Source organism: Triticum dicoccoides, chromosome 3B (genome assembly GCF_002162155.2).
Source record: "Triticum dicoccoides isolate Atlit2015 ecotype Zavitan chromosome 3B, WEW_v2.0, whole genome shotgun sequence".
Lineage (NCBI taxonomy): Eukaryota > Viridiplantae > Streptophyta > Magnoliopsida > Poales > Poaceae > Triticum > Triticum dicoccoides.
Window position 1 is genome coordinate 64574109 of NC_041385.1, and position 27205 is coordinate 64601313.

At 45.0% G+C, this 27205-nt stretch overlaps 1 protein-coding gene, 1 long non-coding RNA gene and 1 pseudogene across 2 annotated transcripts; 2 read left to right on the top strand and 1 right to left on the bottom strand.

Moving 5' to 3' along the window:
- The window catches only part of LOC119279290, a 34614-nt pseudogene extending 17792 nt beyond the window's left edge, over positions 1-16822 (top strand).
- Positions 16823-17308: 486 nt separating this feature from the next.
- On the top strand, positions 17309-17716 carry LOC119280787. Its single transcript, XR_005138177.1, has 3 exons — positions 17309-17427; positions 17532-17602; positions 17688-17716. It is a non-coding gene; the product is annotated as an uncharacterized LOC119280787 (long non-coding RNA).
- Positions 17717-24181: 6465 nt separating this feature from the next.
- On the bottom strand, positions 24182-24943 carry LOC119280788. The gene is made up of 2 exons (XM_037561512.1): positions 24677-24943; positions 24182-24565 (listed from the first exon to the last, which is right to left on the bottom strand). The coding sequence occupies exons 1-2, from the start codon at positions 24854-24856 to the stop codon at positions 24203-24205; spliced, it is 543 nt and encodes a 180-aa protein (XP_037417409.1). The 5' UTR covers positions 24857-24943; the 3' UTR covers positions 24182-24202.
- Positions 24944-27205: the final 2262 nt, after the last annotated feature.

A 27205-nucleotide genomic window follows, 5' to 3' on the forward strand; every position in this document is an offset into this window, starting at 1 on the left:
GTACAAGCCTTGACGGCAAGGCATGTAACCCTCTGTACAAAGCCAGGCGCAGACCCTGAGCATAAATAAACAAAGCGTTGGCGCCCTAAGTTATAGCATGCATGCTAGGTTGAGTCTCTCCCTCGGCTAGGATTGATAGTGCTTAGTGGCGACTAACCCCTAGCATAGAAGTCGAGTCTGCGTCTCTATGTTCCTTTTCGTCCTCTTTGGTTCGCAGGGTACATGGGCATTTTTGCTGAGCTACGTGGAAGAAAGAGAACGAGCCGGCGCTCCGGCCCCGGCAAGCCAGGGTTGCCGGGGGCTGAAGACACAAGGGTCCACCCACGGCAAGCCAAGGTTGCCGGGGAGGCTGCAAATTCAGATAAGTCTTTCTTCCCCTATTTTGCATTTCCGTATGGAATTGGGACGTATGAAACCTTGTTTTGTTCCTAGGTTACCGTGCTCCCCTTTGCCCGCACCCAAGAAACTATTCCCTTGGGTCAGAATCTGGTTGTAGCCGCGGTGACAAGGAATTAGCAAACATAGGGCCTAACCCTACTTCACCCCTGTCTCCGTCGAAGGGCGTGAGTGTAGTCGAATGAAGTAAGGGAGCGGCAAGGTTTGTTGCCGGATGACAATGTTTATATTAAAAATAACAAGGATTCGTTCCTTGATATGGGCTTCGCTCACACACAAAGAACCCGGCAAGCACCCTTTTTCATTAATACGCCCCATACATGTATAGTTCATACGGAATGCAAACATGAGCAAGGGGATTACAGGTTTTAAATTTAGCTAAGGACCGTAGGCTTACAAACTAAAAAGAGATAAGGTGCCCGCAATCCCCTTCTTGTCCCTCTCCTCAGGAAACAGAACAAGAAGGCAAGAGGGAAAGAGGAGCGCCTAGGCGAGGTACGAGCAGCAGAAGGCGCCATGAGAACATATCGGCGGCCGCCTAGGAGAGGGCTGGTGATGATGGTGCCGGGAGAAGGGCTGGAAGATGAGGCAGTGGTCTGCCAATACGCTATGAAGGCGTCGGTGCCATCGTACTTTGACTTGACGGCCCGCCACCCGCCTTCTTCGCCTTCTCCGGCCTTCCCACGCCAGCCGCCCAATGAGGCGACCCCGAGAAGTTCAAGGAGCCGGCCCCATCGGGAGAAGGGGCCCGGTGCAGATGCTGCTGCTGTTGGCACCGCCCGGGGACGGTGCGTCTGATGCCTAGTCAGACCCGTCATCCTCCCGCCTGCTACCCTCGTCGTCGTTGTCGCTCTCCTCCTCATCACTCTCGCTCGAGGAAGAGTCTTCGTCATCAGAGGAGCTCTCCACGCAGCATTTTAGGCGAGTCCCAAAGTCTCCAAAGACCTTGACGGAGAGCAGGCCATTCTCCATTAGCTTGAAATAGATAACAAGCCCCGCTGTCAGACTGTGGATGCGAGCAAAAGTCTTCCACCCGCGACGGAGATACATGACGTGAGGGGCTGGGAAATCAACATCGGCCCATGTGCCGCTATTCCCGAAGCCCCTCATATGTAGTCCCAGAGCTTGCGGCGGGTCGAGCTCCATCTCCCAAGCAAACGGAGTAGGGAGGCGAAGACGATGATGCGCCGGCCGGTGCAGCCTGATGAAGAATTCGTGAGGCTAGTCCCTGACGTGGCCCTCCATTGGGGGAGGGACCATTGGCGGAGGTGAGGCCGATGCGCCGCCCCGTCCTCCTCTTTCCCGAGCGCCACGACGACCTCGGCCTCGCCCCCTCCCCCTTCCCCTCATGGCCGGCTCTGCCGCCACGAACTCTTGGGGAGGAGGGGCGCGTTGTCGAGCGGAGACCCTCGCCGCCACCGTCGAAGCATCAGCGTGCCCTCTCGCCATAGCAGAAGGAAGAAAGAAGCCAAGATGGGAGGAGGCGGATGGAGAAATATTGAGAGGTGTCGTCCCTCCCCCTCCCCTCCATATAAAGGGGTGGGATCGGGGCTCGGCCGCCTCTCCCAGCCAACCCGGCTCATTAAGGTGGCAGCAAGCAGGCCATTGACCGCCCTCCTCGCCCAATTGAAGGCGCGTAAGTATCGACCCACGCGCACGTCTTCCCGTATTCCATGCGCCTGTCACCTACCCCACGCTGTGCATGCGGCGTACGTGGCGCAAGGGGCCTGGGTAGTGGGAAATGTGGAACGACGGTTCCAAGGCGGAGGGAGTAAATGAGCAACGGCCCTGCAGTCTTAAAGGGACACGCAAGCCGCCTCTTTACTATTCACCGCAGGATGACGCAAGCAATGCTTCGATCACCCCACGCACGATCCCCACGTCACGCATTCGACACAAGTCATGGGGAAGCGTAACGGACGAAGGGGTTACCACGGTAAAAATCGGCCCCGCCTGCCCGCGCACTGTTCTGGGCCTAGCCCAACAATGCGTCGCGCTTATGAGTGGCCCAGACCCGGGGGCTCCTGTCGGTGTAAAGAAGTAGGGGCTCTACTTTGCACCCCTTTGCCTGTGCACGGGCAGTCAGAGCCGCGCCTGCGGCCACACTTAGCAGGGCAAAGGAGGGAGGCCGGAGCCACGAGACAATCAAGGCAACACCAAGACAGAGACACGAAGAGCAAGAGGGCGAGGTGGACTCCCCCGGCAAGGGCCTTGCCGGGGCAACTCGCCCAACACCAGCAAGGCGTGCCACCCTTGAGCCCGAGGTTTCCAACATCATCAACAACATTGGAACCAAGACTCGGGAGGCACCTCCATGGTGGCATGCAGATCTTTATGAAGATCATTAAACACGCAAGATCAGATGAGAACCGAAAGATGACGATCCTCGGCACGATCCTTGCCAGAAATCCACGAGGCCTCCGGCAAGATCCTTGCCGGGGACGACCGCAGTGCCGCGACAAGACCCTTGCCGAAGACATCAACAGGGCCGCGGCCAGGCCCGCACGCACCAAGACCCCACCGCCGTTCCTATGAGCTGCCAGCCCAGCCAGCCAGGCGGGCACCTACGTGGCGACGTGCAGTCCCGAAGTCAACTCAGCAAGCACCTGCGTGGTGGCCTGCAGATCTTAGTGAAGACGCCGCCACCGCGCCATCTCAGCAGCCTGCCAGCCTACATGGCGCTGCCCACCTCGCTGGCCTGGACGCATGTCGGAGCAGGGCGAGGCGGCAATAAAGTGAGGGGACACCTCAGGGGCGCATTTAATGCGTTTTGTCCCGTAATTGCAAGCGATAAACTTGTACACTGTATCCTTTCCACCTCCTGTGTGCCACTGTAGCGCCTCCTTCGACTATAAAAGGAGGCTCGAGGCGCACTGGAGGGGGATTCGGCTCCTTGAGAAAAATCACGCACCATAGCTAGCTCAAGAACACTGAAATACACACCAAAGCAGGACCAGGTATTACGCGATCCCCGCGGCCCGAACCTGGGTAAACAACCTTTGTGCTGGCTCTTAGACCCGCTCTTCTCACAACCCCGCGCCCACCGACCACAGTAGGGATTCCATTGATCCCATAGGTGTCGTCCTCACCGACAGTCATGTTTCTTTCTCTTGGGGCAAGTGCCGTGAGATGTATATATCGAATTTCATCTTGTAGTTTTCTTCTTCTGAACTTGGGATGGAGACCTTTGGCCTTTCCTGTACTGAAAATGTGTCGCGTGATTGATGTGTAACCCATGAATTTCGTTTTATTTCTATCTGAATTTTAGGGCCGGAGTCCTTTGTTGTACTGAACCTGTGCGACACAGTTTCGTCCTTTGAATGCAGAAGATGAATTTCGTTTTGTTTGTCTCTGAACTTTTTTTTATTTTTTTTATTTTTTTAGAAAAGAGGGATATCTCCGGTCTCTGCATCAGAAAGATACATACCCCTGGTTGTAGACCGGATTGTAGACCGTAACCGACAATAGTGCATGTATCCTGTTGTTGCAGGAAGTGGTGGACGACGAGGTTGCCAAACTGACCGGCGTATGCGGACTGAACACGGCACGGCGTATGCGGTGGCTGTTTGGTGAGCTCTGGGAGCAGAACCAATTACTAGTGTATGATGGCGATTGATCGATGCATCTCATCTGCGTCTTAATTAGCTATGGGCATGCGCTGCACTTACTCTGTTTTTGGCTAATGCTAAGCGCAGTGCCCATTTGGTTGCAAGGAATTGGATACGTATTATATTAAATTAATTAGACTGCTGGCTGTGGTCAAAGCGGCAGCGGGTTAAACTGCCAAAACGACTTACATTTAAGAACAGAGGTTGTATTTGTTTACTACTTCGGCCAGTTTCCTAAATAAGTCAAAAATTCTTCTGTTTCCTTTTTGCCCCAAAAAAATCCTGAAATATTTTGACAACACATGAACAAATCATCTTGTGCTTAGGACTAAAGTTAATCACCGAGTTGCGCTCACTAACAAACTGTAATCTCCACAAGTTTGTAGCATTTTTTTTAGTGAAATGTTGTCAGCTGCTCAGCGAGTCAGTGTAGCTTTTCGTTGCAATAAGAGGGGAGTGTTACAGCCGGTGATACCGCAAAAGGAAAAAAAGAAAACGAATGCAAAGTCACATGAGCAGAAGCTGGCCAGATCGATCAAAGGGAAGGGAAGCTTCATTCTCGATGCGCAATGTGCTTGAAGATGCGCTCATTTCCCTCTTTCCAGGTAAACCCACCCAACGAGCTGCCCGCGGAAAGAAGAACCCCTCTTGCCGTGAGGCACTTGCCCAGGAAAAAAGTTCATTTTAAGGTGAGCTTCAGTCTCCCACATGCAAGTGGCGACGCCTAAGTGCGTTCTGCCTCAAACTGGACCGAGATGTATAGGCCGAGGCAGCTGAGAAAGCACCATTAATAGACCAGCTCCAAGTCACCGAATCCATGGTGTCATGCTGTTCGCACACGAACACGTCACCGTGTACCTCCAACGCCGAGGGTGATGCACAGCAATTCACGTCGAAGGAGACCCACCGGAAGCGCGGTACGCAAGACAATTCGGCGGGCGCTTTTGTAGACCCGAAACCCCACACGCCCGGGAGGGACCCCGTCAGGGCGCGCGGCGGCTATGGGCTGCCCTAGGTCGACCTGATCGCCCCTAGGGCCTCGAGGTTCGCCGCCCTGCAATGGAGAAGAACGAACGAAAAACGAGGAAGAAGAAGAACTAGGGTTAAGGAGAAAAGATAAAAGATAAAAAGTGGTAGATTGATTGATCGATTGTGTGTTGTTCAATCGGCCGTCACCCCTTAGGTTTATAAGAGGCGGCTGGACTTCCCGTGCAAGGAAAAGGCTTGGATTCACGTCCAAAACCCTAGTCAAATTCGGATTGGTTTTGTCCAAACTTTACAAAACTGTTCGGTTTAAACTGGCTGCATCTTGTGGGTCCTTTTTATGGTGGTAAACGATCTCGGATGGAAATGAGCCCAAAAGCAATCTTAACCGTTTCGACGAGACGAACAACTTTTATGTTGAACGTTTTTTGATCAGAAGTCATCTTCAGGGTCAAATCGGTCGCGCAAAACAGGCTATCCTCGCGCTACCCATCAGACAGGGTGTCTGGTGGGGCGCGCCAATTTTTGCCTCCTGACAGGGCTGTATTCCGATGGCTCTAACTTTTGCATACGAACTCGGATTGGAACGATTTTTATATCAAAATCGATCGTTTCGACGAGACGAAGACAATCCATGTAGATACGTTTTCCATTTAAGGTCGTCTTGGGGGCTTAATCAGCCAAACTGTACTCTGAATATACGATCTTAGTACTTTGAGCATAGTTTCGGTCTTCGAGATGAAATCGGACTGCGATGACCCAAACTTCAAAGATGTTCATATCGACAATACGGAACTCTTTCATGAAGATCACTTCTCTATTTCAGGCCATCTTAAATAAGTTATTGACCGTGCCAAAATCTGGTGTCAACACATGCCCCCCTGTTTTTCGGCAAAGTTTGTGTGCCGAAAAATAACTTCCGCATAGCTTGTTTTGAGGACTATGTCAACACTCCATCGACCATTTTGCATGTTCTTAGAACGACAAGTATATATCGTCCATTGCTTGTTTGAACCTCTTGACGCAAACTTGGGTGAAAACTTCTCAGCTTCTAAAACAATCCGGTGATAAGGTTCCATAGATCAAAACCATCCTCCGAACCATATTGTTCACCCTTTCGCTAGGATTTTGCAGATAATCAAGAATGAACTTCCTCCAATCCTTACTTCGCCTGCATAAAAGTTTCATTAGTGGCCGAAGCGGTGGGCTTCGATTCAGCCTTACCTATGTTGACAAGACCTAGCATCGGCTATTGATAGAAATGCAATACACCATGGTAAACATAGTAGCCGGACGCTTGTTGTGCCAACTCTTTCGAATTGTCATGCCTAGACATATGAACAATTTCAAAGCAACCCAAGATAAATCTTGCATCTAGACATACCAAAAGATAAACTATAAGTGATCCGTCAAAACATTGATAACCCTTGGATATTTGTTGCACTACTAATAACGAATCACCGGAAGCCTCAATATGTATAGCACCTATAGCAAGGCAAATCTCCAATCCGGATAACAATGCATATTCGGCTTTGATCATTGTGCAAAAATATCTTAAGCGGCATGAGGCTTCACAAACTAGCTCCATATGAAGATAAATAAACAACACCAACACTTTGGTCATTGCTACAAATTGAACCATCAAAATATAATCTCCATAGTACTAGAGAGACAAAGCTAATATCACTTAACATGTACCTTGTCTCGATTCCAATTGAACTAAGGACGGTGTTAGAATTCCACATCGGCCATGATCAGATAGTTTCTTAGGACGATAGTTAAGTATCGGCCATTACCATGAGGTTCATGTAGAATTCATCCATTAAAACATGTATAGCCGAAATAAACAAATAAAATAGCAATAAAATATTTCGGCCCCTTTGTCTTAGCAACAAAAATGTAACTAACCAAATGTATAGTGATTTGGTAATACTCTGTCATCATATAGAAAATTATGTTGCATCCATGGATCAAAATAAGTCCATGGAGGGTAACTGATCATACCTGTGGATGAATTCCATGGAAAAGGCATCAATGGCATTGTTGAAGAAAATGGATGATGTGCTAACCGAAGATTTTGATGTTGTGATGCACACCTTCGGCTTAATTGTTTGTTGCTTCCATCATTCTCCTTCTTCATTTTTATTGTACTTGTTGCAATTGAAGCATGCACATCGTTTTGTTTTGATTGATCCTCTTGGGAACCCATGCCATGTTCCTCTTTCCCAGCTGTTGTGCACTAAGTTTTTGTAATTCCTTTTTTCGCCAATACGATAAGCCGAGTGGGCACCCCGGCTGTGATTTTGTTTGAAGCAATGACAACTCTTTTTGGGCCTTGTGCACCCTCAACTTCTTTTCTTCAGATTTGGCACTTTGATTTTTATCAATTGATTGCTTCACTTCTTTGCCTTTTGTAGCCAATGTCAACACTTTAATTGGCTCTTTGTTATTTGAGATCAAATCTGAAGCAGCACACTTACGACCATCTCTTTTCACGCGGTAAACTTGCTTTACCACCTCTTTCTTCTTTCTTGAGCTCTGGACCGATTCCTTATGATTGAAACGGTCTTTGACGCGTGATTGTTCAAATGTTGATCTCCTTGGAGCTGCATAGTATTGATGAGATGGTCTAGAATAAGATGGAGAATGTGCCCTTGTATCATATCTGTCCCATGATGAATATGTACATATATGAGCATAGGGAGGTATTCACGACATTGGCATTGGCGGCCCAAAATAAGGATATGAATATGTTGCATTAACATTATCACTTTGCCAATACCGATCCTCATATTTGCGCCTTGGTGGTGATCTTGGTTTCTTTGCATGATTTGGCCGATAAGCATTCTTCTCTTCACTCTTCTTTTGATATTTATCCAATAGTTCAGCGAAGGTAATTTTTGATCTCTTACACTTGCGCTTATTTCGGCCTTTGTTTTCTTTTGGTTTGCTTTCATCGATCATTGGATTTGCGTGCTGCCCCCCAGTCCTTGGCGTCTCCATTGTAGGTTCGATGAAATTCTTGCCCTCAAGATTATGTTCATTATACTCTTCAACAACTTCTTTACATGAAAGCTTGATCCCATCACCTGCAGCTTTTACATTCTCTTTAAATGGATTGGCTTGAAGCAGCCGATGCAAAAACCTTTTGCCATCGGGACCAATCGGAATAGACTGGTCATCTCTTGGTGTTTCAACAAACTTCAATCGTCCTTTTTCAATGGCCGATTTAACTATTTGCCGAAACATGTTGCAATCCTCAAAATTATGTTTGGACGAATCATGCAACTTACAATACATTCGTCCTTGGATTGATGGCTTAACATGGTGATCAAGAATTGTAATGTAATTATTTTTCAGCAACAAATCAAATATTTGATCACACATGCTTGAATTGAAGGTATACTTCTTGTTTTCTAGCCGATCTTGCCGTTTGAACGGCTTTGGAGATAAGCAAACGAATGGTTCAGATTTGGAATCTCCCCATTCGACTATGCATTGTGTTTTCCACTCTATTTCCGATGTCTTTGGATAAGATATTGTATTAGAATCGGTTTTCTCAATAGAATTTAACCTTGGCTTTAAATTTCTGAAACGAATATATTTAGAACATACATGTCTCAGTTGAGACCAAGTGCAAGCCAAGTACGAAATAAGCAAAGCTACCCAACTAGATATGAAGTTTAGATAAAGCAATGGGGAAAGCTTTGGTTGTAACAATAAGTCATTATCGGTTTTTATAAATGGCGCAATGGTTTGACCGATATGTTCCATAACAATTTTATTGCTAACAAGTAAATTACCCTTCTTCATTGGTCTTTCAAAATTACTTATGAGAATATTTCTTATAGATGCATCAATAATGAAGTTGCGACCAAATCTGAAAACAGGTAAATTACTCGCTATGCATACCTCTTCAAATATGTTGGGAGAGCATGATGGTGGTGCCATTTGAAGAACATCTTGCTCCGTCTTTGGATGGCTCCCCAACACTTTGTCATCATCTTTTTCTTGAATCTGTGCATCATTGCTTTGAAGATTTTTGTCGGCCGAACTTTGTTCGACTACTTGTTCTTGTCCTTGAAGCTTGTCAATTTCTGTGGCGAGAAACTCATAGGGCAGGAAGTAGGTTCCATTAACTTCAGAAAAATCAAGCACCATTATTTTCCTATGCTTGCCATGCCCTTTCTCAATAATGCTTGCCTCGTTGGATTTGATGGATTCAGAATATATACTACCTGATTCGGCTTTTTTAACCGAAGCACTTTCATGTTCCGAAACATCCTTCTTTTCATTGATACTACCAATTGGCAATGCTTCTTTTATCTGAGCCGATTCTTTTTCTATTTGTTTCTGACGGCGAGCGGCAAAATTAGCTTTAAGTTTTTTTCTCAATTTCAGCCCACTCCGGATATGATTGCCCCTCCAATGCTTTTAGATTCTTTCGGCAATGACACACGGGTGTTGCCGAAATTTTGCAATTGTGTAGGGGGTGTATAATATGATGTAGTACTAGGTGAAGGCATATGCATTGTTGTAAGACCATCCTTTTGCTCGTCAATTTTATCAATTGGCAAAGATTCATCTTCTTGCAAAACTCTAGCTTTTATTACGGCATAATCAGGAAATAGCCCCTTTTCATGTTGTTCAAGGCAAAGAGCACTAATTCTCTTATTTTGGGCTAAACTCTTCAATGCAGCCACCACTATCTCATCTTCTACAATATTGGGCACAACCGCTCCTGTAAAATTTACATTCATTCGGCTATAACCAGGAAGGTGTGGAGCCGAATTATGAGCATCTACAGTTGTGTATGGTGCCGAAGAATTACTAACATGAGGTGTAGCATATGACGTTTGAGAGTAACTGGCCGAATAACTAGTAGCAGCATGGCCAATTCTCTCGTTCATCGGCATGGTTGGATTAGTATATTGCACATTACTTGCCGATGAATAAAAGGGTGAAACACTTTCTTGCATGGCATTGGAGATTCTAACATGAGGTGTTTCAAATTTATTAACTGAACTCACCATGTTGTTCATCGGCATAACAATTTGTGGGGTTGCCGATGCATGAGAGTTGGGATACATATGGTGTAGGTTACTAGTATCATAAGAACTTAAAGCAGGCAAATTACTTTGAATCGGCCCTGGCACGTAATTAGATGCATTATTGAAAAAACTAGGGCTGGCCGATAGAGTATACTCATTGAACAATCTAGTAACACCATATGAATTATTTGCATCTACAGTAGGGAATTGGGTATTCATATTACCTTTGTAGATTGCAAACCCTAGATGACGATCCTTTCGTAGCAAGAATAGGCCGGAGACCGTTCAAAGCTTCGTCCCCAGCGGAGTCGCCAAAAAGTGTGTTCGCACACGAACACGTCACCGTGTACCTCCAACGCCGAGGGTGATGCACCGCAACTCACGTCGAAGGAGACCCACCGGAAGCGCGGTACGCAAGACAATCCGGCGGGCGCTTTTGTAAACCCGAAACCCCACACGCCCGGGAGGGACCCCGTCAGGGCGCGCGGCGGCTATGGGCTGCCCTAGGTCGATCTGATCGCCCCTAGGACCTCGAGGTTCGCCGCCCTGCAATGGAGAAGAACGAACGAAAAACGAGGAAGAAGAAGAACTAGGGTTAAGGAGAAAAGATAAAAGATAAAAAGTGGTAGATTGATTGATCGATTGTGTGTTGTTCAATCGGCCGTCACCCCTTAGGTTTATAAGAGGCGGCTGGACTTCCCGTGCAAGGAAAAGGCTTGGATTCACGTCCAAAACCCTAGTCAAATTCGGATTGGTTTTGTCCGAACTTTCCAAAACTGTTCGGTTTAAACTGGCTGCATCTTGTGGGTCTTTTTTGTGGTGGTAAACGATCTTGGATGGAAATGAGCCCAAAAGCAATCTTGACCGTTTCGACGAGACGAACAAATTTTATGTTGAACGTTTTTTGATCAGAAGTCATCTTGAGGGTCAAATCGATCGCGCAAAACAGGCTATCCTCGCGCTACCCATCAGACAGGGTGTCTGGTGGGGCGCGCCAGTTTTTGCCTCCTGACAGGGCTGTATTCCGATGGCTCTAACTTTTACATACGAACTCGGATTGGAACGATTTTTATATCAAAATCGATCGTTTCGACAAGACGAAGACAATCCATGTAGATACGTGTTCCATTTAAGGTCGTCTTGGGGGCTTAATCAGCCAAACTGTACTCTGAATATAAGATCTTAGTATTTTGAGCATAGTTTCGGTCTTCGAGATGAAATCGGACTGCGATGACCCAAACTTCAAAGATGTTCATATCGACAATACGGAACTCTTTCATGAAGATCACTTCTCTATTTGAGGCCATCTTAAATAAGTTATTGACCGTGCCAAAATCTGGTGTCAACACATGCTGCAGCTGGACCTGTGTCATGTCGGTCCAAAGATCTACAACAAACTGTGTCATGTACAGAGGCTGAACTGAATATATATATATATATATATATATATATATATATATATATATATATATATATATATCAGGGAACTGAATGCAAAGTGCGTTGCTGTTGAGCCAAGAGTGTGTAGCCTGTAGCGTCCTTTTTTGTCAGTGGGCACAATTAATTTTGTGATCCAGTGTGTGAGCATCTTCATTGGTCGCTGGTCAGTAAGTTAAATATGCAATCGTAAAATTTGTGTTGCTGTAAACCTGTAGGTGTTCTACTGTAAGTGTGTAACCCCTGACTCAAGTTATGTTATTGCAGCCGGGTGGTGTCTCTGTCGACATGCACCAAGTTCGGCGCGTCAGCTTTGTGTTTGGCGTCGTGGTTGGCTTCACCCTGAAGAGAAGGCTGCGGCGGTGGGCTGCCAAGCTAGTCAAGAGAATTAAGGACGATGAGTAGCTAGCTAGTGCAGTTAATCTTCAAATTTTGTTGGCAAGTGTGCTCTAGTTACTGTGTAGTAGCCCCGAGTTGAACCTCATTGGCTGCTTGGATTAACTGTGATGGATACGACATTGTCGTTCGTAAGTTGTATCGCAAATCTCCTTTAGAGGTCTGTAGTTCTGTACTGGCAATTGTGGCATGTGAAGATTCCACATTGTTTCTCTCGCGGCCTGGTTTCCCTCATAAACGGGGTCAACTTGTTTAGGTTTTCGATCCGGTTTTTCTTATAAACTGGATCAACCAAAGCTTAAGGGGCGACTCTTGGCTTTGGTAGCTTTTTGAGCAATATATTCAGGTGGGGATCCTCTCCCCCCCGGTGACCGTTCAAAAAAAAAAGTATATGGTGCCGCTGTGTGGTCTTCCTGGGAGTTCATGTCTGCTTGTTGAAAATGATGAGCTAATGTTGCTTGGTTGAATATCCGGACACATGAATTAACAATTGAAGCAGAGGAGGGGGCTGTAGCAGCCAGTGTTTATTAGGTATCTATTTAATTCAAACCAAATGCTTTGCTGTTGCTTGGCTTTCCAGTATATATATGCTGCTACTGGCTCAGGCAAGGCATCAGGTTCAATCACCAAGAAAGAAAGGGTGAGCCACCTTGAGTGCTTTTGCTTTTTCTGCAATGGTTTGAAGGAAGGGATCGTTAGTTAGCCCCATGTCCAAGTAAACAAAGATGTTCATCTTCATCTCTTTTTTCTTCTAGCCAGCATCAAAGCCTTCTTCATCATTAGCTTTATGCGGCTAATGCTTGCTTCAAACCAAAGAAATTCCCTGCCGACTTTGCCATTAGTCATTCACCAATTTTCTGAATACTTTGTTCCTTCTGTTCTTACTCTTCTTCACCAAGAGGAAGGTCGTCTTGGTCTGCTTGCGTTCGTCATTTGATCCTGTGGAGTTACCGGCCGGTTGTATCCAGGTATGTATACGATCTCAATGTTCTGCATTTGTGGATCTATAACACAGTGGGCGTTACTTGATAAGCTTGTAATATCCAGATATTGCAGGTGTAGCAGGCTAGTAGCAACAAGGTTTCCCCTTGGTGATTGGCTGATAATCTTTGATCATCTATCTTGATTGATTCTAGCTTGCACTAAGTCTTGCGTGATCTTAAAAGTCGGGAGATGGACTGATCATCATAGCAAATCGCTTCTTCGAGATGCATGATCACTTCATATTGATTCTTACTATTGATGGTTTTTCCTAGTTAGAAAAGTAAGTTTGTGAGGTAATGACTTGCAATCAACTTAACTTTCATTACTACAACCGAATAAATTAGTTTTCATGATTTCTAGGCTAGCATTAGGGCTACTCATCGACAGGATAGATCAGAAAAACAAAATTTTGGCTGGATGATCAATCTATCTGTTGTAACATAACAGATAGAAATATAACTCGATGCAACATTTTCTGTGATTCGATTGATATATAGACTCAATAGACTGCTATGCAGCTGCCATTGAATGGCACCCTTAACTGGGCCAGACAAACAAATAAATATTTTTGCATGAAAAACTGAAACACATGTAAATTTGCAAGCACAAAAATCAAATTAAAAGATTCAGTGGCAGCTGAGGAACTTAGTCCTCGATACATGGCGCTACTCAAGGTGCTGAATCTGTATGTACGTTACATACATAGCTTTCATTATGTAAAATCTATTCTAAATGTAAATAGAAACTCAGTAGCAATATCTTCTAGTGTACCTATAGAGCCTTGTCTCATTTTTGAAAGCATGCTGAGATACCTTTATGCATCCATTTTCAGCTTCCAGTTTCTGCCATTCTCAGAATCAAGTCACCGTGGTGTTTTTGGTGGGTCTCCCTTGCCGAGTTTGTCTGATCCATGGCGGCTATTCTTGAATCTTTGCTTGGATCATGTGCCAGTAAGTTGCAAAATATCATTACAGATGAGGCCATCCTAATCCTTGGGGTGGAAGAAGAGCTCAGAGAAGTCCTGCGACGAGTAGAACTGATAAAATGTTGCATATATGATGCTGAGAAAAGGAGGACAAAAGAGCAAGCAGTAAACAATTGGCTTGGTCAATTGAGAGATGTTATATATGATGTTGATGAAATCCTGGATGTGGCTAGACGTAAAGGAAGCAAGCTACTTCCTGATGATCCTTCTTCATCATCAAGCAAATCAGCCGAATGTAAAGGTTTTTCAGTTTCCTCTTGCTTTTGTAACATCTGGTCACGCCGTGATGTTGCTGTTCGGATTAGAAGCCTCAACAAAAAGATTGAGAACATTTCAAAGGACAAGATATTCTTAACATTCAACACTAGTATACAGTCTACTAGAAATGGTCCAACATCCAAACTCATAAGAAGCTCCAATCTTGTTGATCCCAACCTTGTGGGGAAGGAGATCATACATTCTAGCAAGAAGTTGGTGGACTTAGTGCTTGCGCACAAGGAAATTAAGTCTTATAAGCTTGCTATTGTTGGAACAGGAGGAGTTGGTAAGACAAAGCTAGCTCAAAAAATATACAGCGATCAGAAAGTAAAAGGAAGCTTCAAGTTGCACGCATGGATTTGTGTTTCACAAGACTACAATCAAATAACCCTTCTTAAAGAGGTTCTCCGGAATATTGGTGTGCATCATGAGCAAGGTGAAACCATAACAGAGCTACAGAGGAAGCTTGCAGAAACAATTGAAGGGAAGAGTTTCTTTCTCGTTTAGATGATGTGTGGCACTCCAATGTATGGACGGAATTATTAAGACCTGCATTACACGAAACAACCGTCGGAGTAATATTGGTAACCACACGAGATGATCAAATTACAAGGAGAATAGGTGTAGAGCATACCCATCGAGTTGATCTCATGTCTGTAGAGGTGGGATGGGAGCTACTTTGGAAGAGCATGAACATTGAGGAAGAGAAAGAAGTGCAGAATTTAAGAAACACGGGAATTGAGATTGTTCATAAATGTGGTCGCCTTCCTCTTGCAATCAAGGTTACAGCTAGTGCTTTGTCAAGCAGAGAACTAATAGAGAATGAGTGGAAAAGGTATTTGAGCAGATTTATTGGCTCTCAGAGCATCCTCTTGGATGAAACAAAAGAAGCTTTGTATCTAAGCTATGATGAGTTACCGCATCGTTTGAAGCAGTGTTTCCTTTATTGTGCTTTGTATGTTGAAGATTCAGTCATTGAACGTGATGAAGTTACCTGGTTATGGATTGCTGAAGGCTTCATCGAGGAGAAGCAAGGCTAACTACTAGAAGACATTGCAGAAGAATACTACTACGAGCTAATACATCGGAATCTCCTCCAGCCAGCTATTAGCAGTTTTAACCAGGCTGAATGCAAAATGCATGACCTCTTGAGGCAGCTTGCTTTAAATATATCAAGAGAAGAATGTTTTGTTGGAGATGTTGAATTATTAAGCGGTGAAAATATGTCAAAACTGCGACGTATTACTGCTGTTATTAAGAAGGATATGTTGGTGTTACCTAGAGTGGATAAGGTGGATGTTAAGGTGAGGACTTTCCTAACTATTGAGGGTGCAACGAGAATTGAGGATACATTGTTCAAGAAATTCCTGCTTCTTCGTGTTTTGGTACCGAATTATTCATGTGTGCAAAGCATCCCAGACTATATAGGAAAATTGATACATCTACGCCTACTTAATCTAGATTATACTGGCATATCTTGCCTTCCGGAATCCATTGGCTCCTTGAAGAACCTTCAAGTACTGAGCTTGAGATGGTGTGATGATCTGCACAGTCTTCCTTTGGCAATGACCCTGTTGTGCGGTTTAAGATGTCTTAATCTTTCAGGCACAAAAATAAATCAGGTTCCCAAAGGGATAGGGAAACTGAAGTTCCTCACTTGTTTAGAAGATTATCCTGTTGGTGATCGAAGTGATAATGCTCTTGTACAAGATGGATGGAGGTTGGAAGAGTTGTGTTCTTTGTCGCGAATGAGATTTCTTGCTCTTGTTAAATTGGAAAGATCGGTTGACTGTAGTATAAATGCAGTGCTGACGGACAAAAAGCATCTAAAAACTCTAATACTAGAGTGGACTGAAAGTGGAGAGGGGTCATATTCTGAAGAAAATGTTAGCAATGTTGAGAAGGTATTTGAGCAGCTAATACCTCCAAGCAACTTGGAAGACCTATGTATTTTACGATTCTTTGGTCAGCGGTATCCCACTTGGTTTGGTACCACCTGTTTGTCTTCATTAATATCCTTGATCCTCAAAGATGTACGATCATGTGTGCATCTTCCACCGATCTGGCAGCTACCAAACTTGAAATATCTGAGAATTGATGGAGCACATGCTGTTACCAAGGTGGGACCTGAATTTGTTGGTTGCAAGAAGGGTGATCCTGTATGTGATGAGTTGGTTGCTTTCCCAAAACTTGAATGGATGATCTTTACAGATATGCCCAACTGGGAGGAGTGGTCTTTTTTTGAGGAAGAAGTTGCCGCTGCTGATGGATGGGGAGAGGATGGAGCTGCTGAGATTCGAAAAGAGGATGCCCAACCTGCAAGGGTGCGACTGCTGCCTCGTTTGTTGGAATTGCAACTCCACGGTTGCCCGAAGCTGAGGGATCTCCCGCAACAGCTTGGAAAATACACCGCCTATTTGAAGGAGCTCAATTTAGGAGGACTAAACAACTTGAAAGCGGTGGAGGACCTCCCAGTGCTCTCTGAGGTCCTTGTTATTACGTATTGTGAAGACTTGGAGAGGCTCTGCAACCTCCCTCAAGTGACAAAGTTGCGTGTATTTGGTTGTCCGAACTTAAGCCATGTAGTGGGGTTGGGCAGTTTGCAGCAGCTGTGGCTAGGCGAGGATATGTAAGAGGTCTCTTCATGCTGGTTGCCTAGGCTTCAAGAGCAGCACCGGCGACTTCATAGCGAAGACCTGGATATCTACACATGGACAATTTAGATGGCACAAGGTATACAATTGAACAACACATACTGATTCTTTCCAATTTAACAAGAGCAGGAAACCTCATTTTTGGGGTGAATAGCTCCCATGCGACGTCGTTGGTGTGAACTGTCTCTCATGCGACGTCGTTGGCTGTAATAGCTTGCATGCGACATCTTCGTTGGAAAAAATAGCTCCCATGCGACACACCATTTACGCGGCTAGTTGGCTGTCCGTTAGGCTGATATTTGGTTAGGACACTGGGGTTATGTGCTCTGACTGGTGGGGTCCACCTATGGCCACGTAGTCAAGAGTCAACCGTCCACGACTCGACCAGCGACTGTGTGACCGTGCTCGACTCGCCCGTGCTAGACTGGGCGAGCGGCGCCGCCGTAAGCATCTTCTCCGGCAGTGGTTTCTTCTCCGCGGTGGTGGAGCGCATTTCTCGGCAGCGGCAGAGCTATTGCGAGGTGAGCCCGAAACCCTAGTCCCACTCCCCGATCTGTGGCCTCATGCTGCCCTCTGTTTCTTGGCGATTTAGAATCGGGCTCCATTGGATCCGGGGGTTGTTTCTTCTCCGCGGCCCGGTGGTGGAGCGCCTATCCCTGCAGCGGCTATTGCGAGTGAGTATTTTCCAAACACTACTCCCATTCCACTGAATTTTGAATAAATCTGGGGTACCCATAAATCTGTGGCCTCATGCTGCCCCTGTTGCTTGATTGGATAGGAGATGGAGCGAGGGCTAGATGAGATGGAGCGAGGAGACGGGCTGCCCCGAGGAGACAGTGCTTCAAATCGGTAATGGCACCCTCTTTTCTTGGCGATTTAGAATCGAACTCGATTTGGTAGTGACTGCCGCCGCTGCCTGCCATTGACAAAACAGGGGAGGTTCAGGTTCTGCCACCACATTCGCAATTATAATGGAATTTTTTCCCTGTAAAGCCAAGCTCAGTGATGGCAGTGTCCAATACATTGATAGAGATACCACCGTGAGGTTGGATGTCGATTTTGCAGATGTTGATCGCCAGGAATTGGAGATCATGAAGGAGAAGGCCGTGGGCAATTTGGTGGACAGAATTGGGGAGAGTATTGTTTGGGGTCCAGAACAAGAGGTATCTCTGCAACGTTTCGATAACTATAATGGTGAATATGTGAGAATTGAAGATGGAGAATCCATGGTTGCTGAAATTGATCAGCAAGGAGGATGGGCAAGCAAACAAGTAACATTTTATGCAGAGCTAATTGATCTGCAAACTCATTCCAGAGTTGGTTATGTGCCATCAAAGATGGCTGCACAGATGGAAGATGATGAGTGGGTTTCACAAAAGAAGATGTTGGCATTGTTGACTGAACCGACTATAGTAGCTGAAGATACTGGGATTGATGCAGATGGAGAGGAGGGAACCCATGGTGCTAGGAAGATTGTTGTTGACTGGAATGTAGTAGAGTTGAATGAAAAAACAGATTTGGTCATTACACCAATATCTGACATTGATATGGCCGAAATGTTTGGCATTCAAGTTGATGACAAAGATAAGGAGAAGGATGATAGTTCTTTGCCAGCTGAAGGTAACACAGGCCCTAGAAATGCAAATGAGGATGAAGAACACCTGATGAGAGAGGCTGCAGATGATGTGGATGATGCAGATGATAATGAGCTGGTTTGTTTGTATGACAAAGAGAACCCAGTTATTGAGGTGGGAAAGTTGTGGCCAAGCATGAAGGAGTTTAGGATGTCTTTCAGGACCTATGCAGTGAAAAAAGAGTTTGATGCCAAGACTATGTGGACTGATCGAAAGAAATTTTATGCTCGGTGCAAAGGTTATGATGGTGGTGGCAATCCTTGCAAATGGTACTTGTCTGCCAGACTACAACCTGATGGAAGTACAGTAAGGGTAAATCAAATACCACACCAGCATACATGTATGACCACTTCACAGAGAGTTTCAAAGATGACATCACAACTTTGGGTTACAGAGAAGATTACTCCTATTTTAGCCAAGACTCCAAACACTACTGCAAAGAGGCTTAAAGTTGACTTGGAGAAGTTGTACCCCATCCAGCTGCAATATACCACAGTGTGGAAAGCAAAACAAAGGGCCATGAAATCATTGTATGGTGACTGGGCAAATACATTTAGGATGTTGTATAGTTTTAAAGCAGAGGTGGAGAAGAGGTCACCTGGGAGTGTGGTGGAGATAGATACAGAGGTAACAGAGGATGGCAAGGTTTTATTCAGCAAGTTTTTTATGTGTTTGAAGCCTTGCATAGATGGATTCAAAGCAGGTTGTCGTCCATATTTGAGCATAGACTCATCGTTTTTGACTGGAAAGTGGAATGGTCAGTTGGCTGCATGCAATGCTCTAGATGGACACAACTGGATGTTCCCAATTGCAATAGGAATGTTTCAATCAGAGACAGAGGCATCATGGATATGGTTCATGATGCAACTGAAAAGATGCATAGGGCCAGTTTCTCCTTTGGCCATCCACACAGATGCATGTAAAGGGTTGGAAAATGCAGTAAAAAATGTTTTCCCCCATGCTGAGCAGAGGGAGTGCTTTGGACATATGTGGATGAATCTGATTAAAAAATTTAGAGGAGATGAATTTGGGCGCATGTGGCCAGCAGCAAGATCCTACACCAGACAGAGACATTCCTATCACCTTGGTAAGATATTGGCATCATGTAGTGATAATGAATTTGCTTCATGGTTGAACACCCACCATTCTCTGTTGTGGTATAGATCAGGTTTTAATACTGCCATAAAATGTGATCATATCAATAACAACTTGGCAGAAAGTTTTAACAACAAAGTGAAGCATTTGAAAGACTTGCCTGTGCATGACATGGTGGACCAAATAAGAATCATGATCATGCGTTTGTGGGAGTTGAGAGGAAAAATTGCTAATATTTTGGAAGGGGACAAGCTTCCAGCAGTGGTACAACAGGTGGTCAACAGGAGTAGAAATCTTTCACATCTATCTGTTGAGAAATCTTCCTTGTGGGGTGCTGAAGTTAGAGATACAAAGAGTGGCAAGAGGCATGTGGTAAATACTGAGTTGCATGAGTGCACTTGCCAAGAGTGGCAACACACTGGAAAACCATGTGAGCATTCCATACTTTTTTTGGCATCTAAACCCAGGTTAAATATGCACCCACATTTGCATGAGTATTATTCAGTACAAAAATTCAAAGCTGCATATGCAAGTCCAATTCCTGCACTGACTGACCAATCTCAGTGGCCTGAGGTGGAAATAGAATTTACCTTGTGTCCCCCTGTCACTAGAAGAAAGGCTGGGAGGCCTAAACAGAGCAGATTCAAAGCTTGGTTTGAGAAAGGTGGTTGTAGTAAGAAGGGGGAAAAGGAAAAGGAAAAGAATGATAAGCCCAAAAGGGCTCAAAAAGGTAACAAAAATAGGTGCAAGTTGTGTGAGGTACTTGGGCACAGAATTGGTTCATCCAAGTGCATCTACACTCCTCAGAGGCCAAAGTATGTTTATGTTACTGTTTTTGCAAGTTTTTGATTTTGCTACTTGTTCTAGTATCTAACCAAGTCAAATGCTTTATTTTTTAGGAGGAAGCATGCAGAAAAAGCCCCACCGCTTGTTGTTGAACAATGCTGGCCAGTGAAAAAAGCAAGACTCAGTGGCTATAGAAGGAAGAGCACTAAGCAGATAATGTTTGGTGACAAAGATATGGAGCTAACTGAAACTGTTACTGCTGAACATGAGCTAAGTGTTTGTGTTTTGGACGATGTGATGCATACTGAATCTGTTTTGCAGACGCTAGGGCAATCTGAAACTGTTGCAGATGAAGCAACTGTTGTGCTGCCATTCGAATCTGCTTTGACAACTATGTTGCCATGTTTGGAGGTTGTGCTGCCAAGTGTTGAGTTGCAAACTGAAGTAGTTGAACAATGTGTGCCATCTACTCAATCTGCAGAAGTGCAAACTGAAGAAGTGAGACATGGTCAGGTGCAAAAGTTGAGGGGGCCAAAAAGCAAGAGCATCAGCATCAACAAACTATGCGCCGTGGAACCAAACGGTGGAAAAAAGTAGAAGAAATCGAGTGGTAGAAAGAAGTAGAAGAAATAGAGTCGAAAACATTCAAATTTGATGTGAAAACTTAAGTTTGTTGTCATTTGATGTGAAAACTTATGTTCTTTCATGTCATAACTTATGTGCTATGATGTTGATTTGACTTGAAATAAAATTCAAATTTGAACCGATATTCAAATTTGAACCTATCTTCAATATTTTTTGAGTTCATTTGTTTGTTCTATGATGTTGCATCGTTTTATGTACTACTATGCACTTTAGTTCATAAATCCAACCCTTTTTGTGAATTCCAACTCATAGTCACGGACAATGTTGACCAAACAGGCTCCAAAGTAAGGGAAAACGGCCCCATTTCTAAGCAAGTTTTTTTCGACCTTCTCAAAATCACCCAAAAAAGATTTTCTTAGCTTATATTATACCTATATAGGATCAATACGAAGTCTCACCTTTTTTTGAATAAGTATTCATATTATTTAATTTATTTTTGAAAAAACACCCTTTAATACAAAGTTAGCAATAAAACAAGTTTAAAAATTTTAAATGCAAAAATAACTTCAGATCCTCCTTAGTCACTCTAAAATGAAGCTAAGGTGATGTTTTTGATTTTTTTGCATTTTCAAAACCTCAAACCCTCTTCTCACTCATGTGAACTCCATGCAACCTCAGTCGAGATAGTCCAATTTGTCAAGGTTTTTTCAAGCAAAGATCATTAGATCAAGTTTATCATTTTATATCATAACTATGTAACATAAAAAGGCTATATGCGCAGGTTTTTCATTTTTTAGATTTTTTTTGAATTAGTTATACACATTTGAATGTTCGGTCAAACCTTTCAAAACCCCATTGACTGCCTCCAAACCCCATGTAACCCTAGCGCCAAACGTCCACCGTCGATCTAACCCTAACGCCAAACTGCGGCCGTCGGATAGGCCTTCTAGAAGGATTCCGTGGGGGCGATCCGTGGGCTCCAATCTGATTGGCCACCGTTTTTTCTCTCTGACGAACAGATAACGTTGAGTGGGGGATCATCTAAGTGACCGTTGGGCCGAGCGGATTGGGCCCGGCAGAGCCTGGCGTGCATGCGCACGGCCGTCGAGAGGGGGATGGACTGCATGCGAGAGGGTCAATGACATGTGGGCCATCCCTGTCCCATGCATGCCATGCAACGTCGCAGCCTAGCTATTCTTTGCTCGTGAACACCTAGCCCGCCATTGCATGCACGCATCGACGCAGTAAAGCACGGCAGGGGCGCAGCGTATAGGTACGTCGCATCTAAGCTATTTTAACAAATGCATGTTTGAACGAGACGGACGCGTCGGTGGTGCAGCTCCTTTTTCAGTGTCACGCGCGGATGAACGAGCCTGTTTCCCACGCGGCGTCACCGCCGATGCAAGTGCACGAAACGATGCAACTCGCCTGTGCTGCCCGTGCCTCTTTGGATGCTCTGGCCGCCGTTTTTTGAATTAATGCCCGCAATTACTTATGCCAGTGCGAACGGAGAAGAGAAAACGATCCAGAAGGCACCGTGTACACATTGACCACAGCTGCAACGCGGCTATAAAAGGGCACCATTTCCTCATTCTCTCACACTCATCTCTCAAGCCTCCTCCCCTTCTTCTTTTCGAGCCAAATCCCACTCAAGCCACCATGCAGTTCAACGGCCCTACCTACCGTCGCCCTCCCACCGTGCCGGAGAGGCAGTACCCGGCCGGAGTCGTCGTCGAGAATAGCCTGAGGGTGTGGGCCATCTCTAGGTGGAGGGGCCCTAGAGAGTTCGCTCGCTTCTTCCTCCAAGCCGGCTACCGCCACCTCCCTCCGGGCACTCCGCCCATGTTCCACCTCCACGAGCAGTACGATGGCAACGCCAACGGCCTCGTCATCGGCCTCCACGTCACCTTCACCAACCCCTACGACGCTCACCACCTCCTCGGCCAGGTGTTCTGGTGTGGATGCGAGTTTATCGCGTTCACGACCTACAACATCTTCACCAACTTCCACCACATCTTCCCTCACCCCAATGGCATGCACACCCTCCCCTACCAGATGCCGGAGGATGACGAGTGAGGGGCCCAAGGAGGAGGGGCCAAGGAGTGGCAAGGAGGAGGGGCCAAGGAGTTGTTCAAGGGGCGAGTCTTCTATCTATCTAGTTTGGGGCTCTAGTTTGTGTTTGTGTTAGTTCGGGCATGTGTGCCCATGTCTTTTATATATCTAGTTTTAATTATTTTACTTTCATGTTTTATGAACTATATGTAGTGGGGGGATTCCCCTCTATATGTTTTATCTATCTATGCTACTAGGGTACCCGATGCCCCACTATCTATCTATATGTTTTTTCGGTCCTAAAGTTTCTCCATTGCATTTTATTTATGTGGCCATGTGTACTAAAAAACAATTGATCTGGTATCTAAAATGTACGTTACCAAGAAATTGACAATAAAGATTATGTACTGTACTACATAATCATACAGTTGGTATACAATGCATTTGAAGACAATGGGCAAGAAAAATGCTAATTATCTGGTGCTGATGACATGCGCAAGTGTTGTTTGATGTTTAAATCATGCTTGCTATGTCATTTTTTGCTGCCAAACATGGCATTAGCGAGAAAGGTCATTTGGGCACTGAATGTATTAAAGTATACACCATATATAAAAATGTCTAGCCAAAAGATTTGGGTGTACACCCATGACCAAGTATGGATCCGCCCCTGGTTGTAAGGGGATGCCCCTCTATGTTGTAAGGAGATGCTACTAGGGGCACACTAGATGTCTTCTTTTTTGGGCACAACCTTTTTCGGTTGAAACACACGAGTAAAAACTTTGAAAACACCATAGCACAAGTAAAAAAATATATTAAGAAATGGTGCTTGGTTGAAATAAACTAGAACCAAACAATTGCAACTTTTTTGGTTCACAAAGACTGCTCAAATAATTATCTCAAATAGCTTATGCATAAAAATATCTCAAATAATTATCAGATGAGTTATCTCAAAAAAGGTGACTGTAGGAAACTTAAAATTTGTGAAATGATCTAAAGCCGAAAAGATATATCGATGTCAATGACCGTGTGCACTTTTTTTGCACTCCTTTTATCAATGGGCCTGGATATGTTCTATTCGGCCCTGCCTAACTTCTATATGGGCCTGGCCTTTTCGGGCAACTGTGGACGAACCTTTTTTTCCTTTTCTCCCTCTACCACTGAAACTGAAACTGATGACGAACTGAAGAAATAAAAAACGGGGCCGAAACAGAGTGGAGAGGACATGCTGAATTCATACAGCGCAACACTTTTATTCAAATGTACATATCATCCCGATTACAAATGATGCCCAATCTATTCACTTACGACTAATTATCATCACATAAACAAATGCGAGACCAATTACACAAACATAAAAAAGTGCGGCCATGAGCCCCATCAAATTGCCCTGCTTCTGCAATTTGATGAGTTTCTTCATCTGCTTGTTCAGCTTCTTCAGCTCTGCCGTCACTCCTGCATCCCCCACAGTAGCACCAATGGAAGGGCGGGCGCCCCCGATGGAATTGCCAGATCCAGGGGCCCCGGATCCAGATGCGCCCGATCCAAACTTGCCCAACTTCTCCGCCTCCAACAGTAAATCGAGCTCCCCTGATGCACCCTCCAGTTGAATCCGCTCTATGTACTCATCTAGCCACTCAAAATGGGTGCATTGCTTCAATTTCTGAAATCGGAAAGATGAACCCTAAATCCCAAATCCGATGGGGAAAAAATGGGCAAATATGAAATTGGGAGACAAAAACCAAAATTGGCATATTGAGAAGTAAAATCTCACCTTTCCCTGCTCTGGTTTGCTCTCGCATTTCACGAATTCCCGCCCAAGGTTGCCATTCTTGTCGGTCGTTGTGACTAGCCGCTTCAGGGGTGCGATACGTGGGCATGCAGGGCATCTTGTCATGGGCACTGCGCCATAGCGCGGCCATGAGCGGCGGGAGGCTGAAGCGGAGCTCGACATTGCTAGGTCGCGGCCCGGAACGGCGTTGCTGCGCGTCGTCGCCGGAGAAAAAGAACAACAACGGTCGGGGAGGGGGAGGGGGGAGGATGGGCTCAGGTGCTGCACGGCTCGGGGCACGGCTCGGTGTCCTCTTGTACCAATGCTGACCTGGATAAGTTAGTGGGTCCCACGCTGTGGGTCCCGCTCACCTGACCAATGCTGAGTTGGATAAGTTAGTGGGTCCCATGCTGTGGGTCCCGCTCACCTGATTCGAGTTTTAAACATGTGTCTTTGGATTAGGCAGCAGTGTCGCATGGGAGCTATTTTTTCCAACAAAGATGTCGCATGAGAGCGATTACAACCAACTACGTCGCATGAGAGACAGTTCACACCAACGACGTCGCATGGGAGCTATTCACCCTCATTTTTGACAAAGAAGACAACTCTTCCAAGTTCATTTTAGCAGGCATGATTCATGTTCTCACAATAAAATTTTCTACCTTAGTGGATTCATGCGCAAATCACATATTTGTTCAGTTGCATGCCACTATATATGCTTATGGAACAAAAATGCCTGAACTTTGTATACATTCCAAAACTGGTAGATGTCCATTGGCTAGAGAGTGCAAGCATACAGGTTCTTAAGTGCAGTATAATTTAACTCTAAAAAACTCGTGTGTTTTCCTTTTGTAAAAAAAATGCATTGGATTGGAGAACCATGTTGTTGCTTACATTCTCATAATCTTCCTCTTAGAGTTGATAATATCGGCAAACGGTGAGAGGCGGTGACAAGTTCCTTCTTTCAAGGAGCTATCCGTCATCTGTGGGAGGAGAGAAGCGTCAAGGATAAGGGGCAAGCTCTGTTCTTCCCCGATGGAGCTGAAGAAGAAGAAGGAAACTGCAGAAACTACTTACTAGCTACACCATTTTCCAAAAAACTTGATAGTGCAATGCAGTGCTCTTCAGTGGTACTACTATCGTTTTCTTTTCTGAACTTAATAATTGTGTGATGGAGATCGATGATACTCTATTGACGTTTTATCGACGTTTTAGTTACTTATGGAAATGCACTGCACTCTAGTTTAAGCTAAGTTTCTGATCTGTTTTGGGCTATTGTCAGGCGCAGTAGCCGTTTCGTTTAGTTGGGAGGAGTTGGATTTTTTTCCGAAAAGGGGGACTCCCCAGCCTCTGCATCAGAACGATGCATACGGCCACATAAATAAATAAAATAGGTTCAACAATGTCATAGAGTCTTGAAACAAAATAAAGACGATCTCACATAGAGCCTCGACGCCAAAACGAGAAAAGGCCATAAAGCCACAACCGGCTGGCAAAATAAAGATAGGAAAACTAATTGCCTATTCTATTACATGACTGCCATCCAAACCGGTTGAAGATATCCCGCGCTATCATCTCCCGCCGGACAGATCCAGTAACCAAACGCTCTCTGGCCTCCGTCGGAGTGAGTAAGGACCACATACGGATCAGCGCCGTAGCACGGAATATAACCTGCAAAAAATGAATAGTAGTTATTCTGTTAAAAGCCAAATCATTTCTGCAATTCCAAATTTCCCATAACAACGCACAAACTTCTACACGAATATGTCTAGCTGTATCGGACTCTATCCCATCCAGCCAGGTTCCAAATAACGACCCGACCGAACTCGGAGGAGTAATGTTAAAGGCAATTTGCACGGTGCGCCACAGAATTCTCGCCAACGGACACTCAAAGAAGAGATGCTTAATGGTCTCGCACCGATCACAGAAACTACACCTAGTAGATCCTGTCCAATTGCGCTTAACCACATTGTCCTTTGTTAAAATAACCTGTTTATGGACAAACCACATAAACACTTTAATTTTCAAAGCCATTTTTACTTTCCAAACATGTTTGGAGCTAGGAATGAGAGTCGAGTTAATAACATCGATGTACATCGACTTAACAGTAAATTACCCAGACCTAGTAAGTTTACAACACAACTGATCGGGCTGATGAGCTAGCTGGACTTCCATCAGTCTACGCACCAGATGAAGCCAAGCTTCCCATCTATCACCAACAAGCACCCTCCAAAACTGAATATTAAGGAGAATGGATTGCATAATCGTTGCAACTAGCGCATCACGTCGCTGGACAATACAATACAGGGTTGGGTACTGTAGTGCCAATGGTGTATCACCCAGCCAAGTATCCTCCCACAAACGTGTATCATTGCCATCACCGACAATAAACTTAGGCTACCTTGACTCTCATAAGCCCCTTCCAAAACAGCGAATCAGTTGGTCTCACTTTCACCTATGACAAAGTTTTGGAATGCAGATACTTGTTACGGAGAATCTGCGCCCAAGTTGCGTCAGTCTGAACTGATAGCT